The 5,144-nt window shown below is 34.7% G+C and overlaps 1 protein-coding gene across 4 annotated transcripts; it reads left to right on the forward strand.

Annotated features, from left to right (window-relative positions):
- Positions 1,047-4,878, forward strand: LOC109227332 (NAC domain-containing protein 76). 4 transcript variants are annotated; one of them, XM_019392454.1, is made up of 4 exons: positions 1,047-1,146; positions 1,875-2,093; positions 3,056-3,327; positions 4,138-4,878. In XM_019392454.1, exons 2-4 carry the CDS (start codon positions 1,919-1,921, stop codon positions 4,696-4,698), a joined length of 1,008 nt encoding a protein of 335 aa, XP_019247999.1. In that variant the 5' UTR covers positions 1,047-1,146; positions 1,875-1,918; the 3' UTR covers positions 4,699-4,878. The 4 variants fall into 4 exon arrangements, with proteins under 4 accessions (XP_019247999.1, XP_019248000.1, XP_019247998.1 ...); XM_019392455.1 differs by having other exon boundaries at positions 1,050-1,608; positions 4,147-4,878; XM_019392453.1 differs by having other exon boundaries at positions 1,050-1,578.

Here is a 5,144-nt window from a genome sequence, read left to right on the forward strand (position 1 = left end):
GGGGGGGGGGGGGGGGGATAGGCAAACGGGAAAGAGATAGCGTATGAATCCCTTTTTGTCTGAAATGAAATAAATTAATTGAAGAAAAGAAAACGAAGGATGACTAACATCCAGCTCCATGAGGTGATATTTTATGGACATTAAGACCTTGGGTTGTGCATCTTTTGTTGGATCCCGCGGACTTTGAGGATATTGCTTTCTTTTTCATTCAGCGCTCACGTGTATTTCTATGCCTCCAGGCTCCAATTAATCAACTATACAGCTGACTCCTGAGAGCTGAAATTAAGAGTCAAAATGGCAATTTTCTTGACGCCTTTGGAACAAAATTTTCTTATAATTCTCTGACCAATGATTTTTGTTCCTTTTCATTAAATAAATCCTCCAAGCCATGCATAATCAGTAATTTATCAATTGATTTCTTTAAATCATAATCTTATGTTGGTAAAGTAGTTTCACTTGATACTACAACAACTAAGCTTCAGTTTCAAACAAGTTGGGATTGATTATATAAATTCTTATTGACTATTTTTCTCCATTTAAATTCATCTTAGACTAACATTATACAAAATAAAAATAAAAAGTATTAGAAGTTCTTTATATTTTTCAATTGGCACAAAAATCTCAGAAATAGGCCGGCAGGATATTACTGCTTTATTTCCACATATAAATGAAAAGATGTTAAGAACTGAAAAGGGGAAAACAAGAAAGAAAAAGAAAGCTAATATAAAATAAGAGGCCAATTTTAAGTGTCTTTAATTTATTGCATCTATAATACCATACACGATGGACCTATCAAGTTTGTATTAAAATTTATGATCCTCCTGTTCTAATACGTAACCCAAATACTCAATGCACGATTAAATTAATTAATCTCCAAGTAAGTGTTTCTGTTAACGGAAAGGAAAATGATAAGTTGGAAAATTAAGTTTAAAAAAAGGAAGAAGAATGGAATTATACTGTAATATGTAAAAGGAAGAAAAAAGGAATTTATTCGTCTTTGACTTTGACTGTGCATGGCTAAAAGGATATATTGAAAGAGATAACACGAACAAAACAATATTTACAGTAGTTGAGCAGATTTTCATCACTTATATGCGGCGAATTCAAGGATGGGGTCTCCCATTCAACGACATTTTCCAAAGTCTGGTAGTAATTTCTTCCCTTTCATTTCCGCACCATAATTCACACGAGACTAGTACACATAACATCCAATTTCGTTGTTCACATAACACCACACTTCTTTCCTTATTATTCTTCCTAAGATTTTAACATTATATTCTCGCTCCAGTTTCTCTCTCCATATATCATTCACCCTAAATATCTGATCGCAGTCTTTTCATTCATTCTCAAAATATATCTTTTTCCTTCATCTCAAATTTTAGGAAACAAAACTTGCTTGCTTTTCAAGTTCGAACTAGCTAGACCATCCTGTTGCTGACCCTTTTTCCTCGTTTTCATTGAGCAAGCTAATAATTTCCCCTCGCTAGACTGTTGGAAATATAATTTTGGCGGAGAAATATCACTCTTAATCAATTATATTCTCTTGAAGACAAGTGAGAAAAGAACTTTTCTTTAGCAGTGAGTATCGGAGACTAAACTATTGATCAAGTTAGTACCGATTCGTTTTTTACTCTCTTTATTTTGATTAGTAAAGCACTTATTCGTGGCGCGCGAAACTAGTCCATAATTTTGCACTTCTCTTTTCATTCATGAAAAGAAATATATTCCCATGCAGTCTGCAGTCATATTTGACCCTGGGGGTTGCATTAGTCATATTACATATAAATTTAGTTTGCCTTTTTCACTTGATCTCCCGTTTTATTTCTAGTTGCTCTAATATGTTGCTTTGCTCGTATACTTTGTGCGTCTTGCAGGATAGAATATAAATTTAGCAATTTCGAGTGAGGATATCAGCATAATGATGTCGGGAGCAGGAAATGGACAGCTTTCAGTTCCTCCAGGGTTTCGTTTCCATCCCACAGATGAGGAGCTTCTTTATTATTACCTCAGGAAGAAAGTCTCATACGAAGCAATAGACTTAGACGTTATTAGGGAAGTCGATCTTAACAAACTTGAACCATGGGACCTCAAAGGTTAGTCCATCTTTCCTATTTTACTTCTTGCTTTTTCTGAGTAAGATATGCTACAACTACAATTATTTGTATCTGAACATTGGTGGCAGGACTTAAGTTTTTTTTTTTTTAAAAAAACAAAGAAGCTAGAAAACGCACGTCAATTCATTCATGCAGTTAATATTGTGGATATGTCAAAGGAAGAATGTGGAGGACGTACTGTATTACTGCCTCAGTCTCGATTGTATAACTTTCTTTTTTCAGGTAATTAACCTAAAATGCAAACAAGGAATAAGAATAGTCTCCTTCACCTCTACATTTAAATCTTCTCCATTTAGGGAACTTATTTAGTTAAATAGTTAATCGATAAAGCACTCCTTTGATTTATGAATAGATAGCGGACATGATATATAAAGATGAGAGTTCTCTGTCACCAAAAATGTATTGTACTTCAAAAACATAAAGAATCTCCTGTAATCACCAAAATTTCCAAGGATCTAAATCAACTTCTTCTAAAGATCAACAAAGAACAAAATCATACACAATGACTTTATAATTTTATAGGGAATATATATATAAAACCAGATGAAAAGATAATTTATTCTAGATTTGGCTTATATCCACTGACAATGCAAATAAGTTTTTACAAAATGAAATATCATATTGAAAATGGAGCTTACACCATGACCAACATATGTAACTTTTTAATATCAATATACACGTAAGGTCTACCCATCCCCACCTGTGCCAGTTGATTAAGAAAGGGGGAATAATGCAAGTGTTATCTCAATTTGGCCCACTTCTTGTCAAAATAGATGCATAAACATGTAAATATTCACTCAAATTAGGTTAATGTGGTGGATAAGTTGACTGTATTCTGCAGCCTCGTCTAAGCACATTTTATCAATATATAATATAAGAATAGCTTGGATGCACGTTTATCCTCACAAGCATATGCTAAATTCAAAATTGATGACATGCAGAAATATGTCGAATAGGATCTGGTCCACAGAATGAATGGTACTTTTTCAGCCACAAGGATAAGAAGTACCCAACAGGGACTCGAACAAATAGAGCCACGACAGCTGGATTCTGGAAGGCGACAGGACGGGATAAGGCCATCTACCTTAGCAACTCCAAGAGGATTGGGATGAGGAAAACTCTTGTATTTTACACCGGACGCGCTCCTCATGGCCAAAAGACTGACTGGATCATGCATGAGTATCGCCTCGATGACAACACTGCTGAAGTTGAGGTACTTAGTAACTTCCCAATACAACTATGTTTTTACTTTTTGATCATCACAACGGATTCAGGATTTAAACTATATGGATTTAGCTTTTATGAGTTCATACTATTTATTCAATTTTAATAAAATGTTACTTATAAATTTATGCTCTGCACCGAAAGTTATAGGTTCAATTGAAATCATACCTATAATGCTACATCCACCCCTGATCATAGTTTTTGAGTAGTGTATTGTCATGTTATGTCTTGGCCGGTCCCCTCTCTTGTCAAGTTTGATTCTTTTTTCATGGGCCAAACATGTTAAAACATGTCATGTTTTTCTTCTTTTGGATGACAGTGGAATTTGCATCCAGAATCACATGACTGCTCTAATACCATGTAAAATTATGTGTCCATGCATCTTGTCTAAATATTTAATCTGTTAAAGAGAGCAGACTTTTAATTAGTTAATTATATGTCTCAAAACAATTTGATCTCTTTCTCTTTTCTGTAGAGTAGGGTATACAAGAAAAAAGATACTCCCTCCATTTCAAATTATATGAGATAGTTTGACTCGGTACGGAATTTAAGGAAAATTTTTTTTTTTAAAATTTGTGATCTTAAAAGCTTAAGGGGTAAAGCTTTGTGGGGCCATGACTTTTGTGTGGTTATAAAGGCTTTTCATTAACGGTAAAATGGGTAAAATGAGGAGTTTAAAGTTGAATTATTTCCAAATTTAGAAATGTGTCATTTATTTTGGAACAGACTAAAAAGGAAAATACCTCATTTAATATGAAACGGAGGGAGTACTAAATTTTACATTCCAATATTGTTCAAGCCATTGCAGGAAGATGGCTGGGTTGTTTGTAGGGTGTTCAAGAAAAAGAACTACACTAGAGGTTTCCAACACGAGTTGGGTGAAGATGATCAGGAGCAGCAGTTACATTTTGCGGATCATATGAAGTCTGGCAGTTCTGATCCAAAACAGAATATGCATCAACCTCATCATCAAGCCTGCTACGACTATGCGTCCAACTTTGATGGTTCAATGCACCTCCCTCAACTGCTAAGTCCAGACTTATTATCAGTTACTCCATGTCCCCAGCTCCCTTTGAGTACTAACATGAACCTTAATGAATGTTCGCATCAGAACTTATTGAGACTAACATCAGCAGCTGGAGCAGCAGGTTGTAGCAGCAGTACTTTCAATATTATTCCTCAACACGACAAATTTAGTGGCGATTGGTCTTTCTTGGATAAGCTTCTTGCTTCAAACCAAGGCGCACTGCAGTCTCAAGCAGCTATCGGTGATAATTTGGTTAATCCCACAGGCACACAAAAATATCCAGTGTTCCATCACCATGGATTTGATCCTGACCTTTTCAAGTTCTCTAAGTAGATATACTACGGCCAGTGTTCTGTGGCTGTTCTGATTTTTTTTTGGGGGGTTTATTTCAGAGTTCTTTAAATGTTAATCAGAAAACTTAATCTCCTGTGTTGTGTTTAAAACTACTTCATTCATTTTATTTTGTGTGTCGAATTTGACTATAGAGAGTTTAACATGTTAAATTTGACTTTTCCATTATATTAAAAGCAATTGAGGAAAAATATATATTAAAGTACTCCCTCCTTTCAAAAATATGTGATATGTTACCCTCAAACGCACACGCAAGTATACGTGGCCGTACAAGAAATAAAATGATAAGTCGAGTATCGAACCCATAGAGACTTGTATTAACTACCCACTAAATTCATCAATATAATATTGTTATTCAGCCGATTGAATCGGAGTTCAAAAGTGTGATTATACTAAACAATATTCCAACTAGTAACTAAATTCTCAAG

This window comes from Nicotiana attenuata, chromosome 6 (genome assembly GCF_001879085.1).
Source record: "Nicotiana attenuata strain UT chromosome 6, NIATTr2, whole genome shotgun sequence".
Classification (NCBI taxonomy): domain Eukaryota; kingdom Viridiplantae; phylum Streptophyta; class Magnoliopsida; order Solanales; family Solanaceae; genus Nicotiana; species Nicotiana attenuata.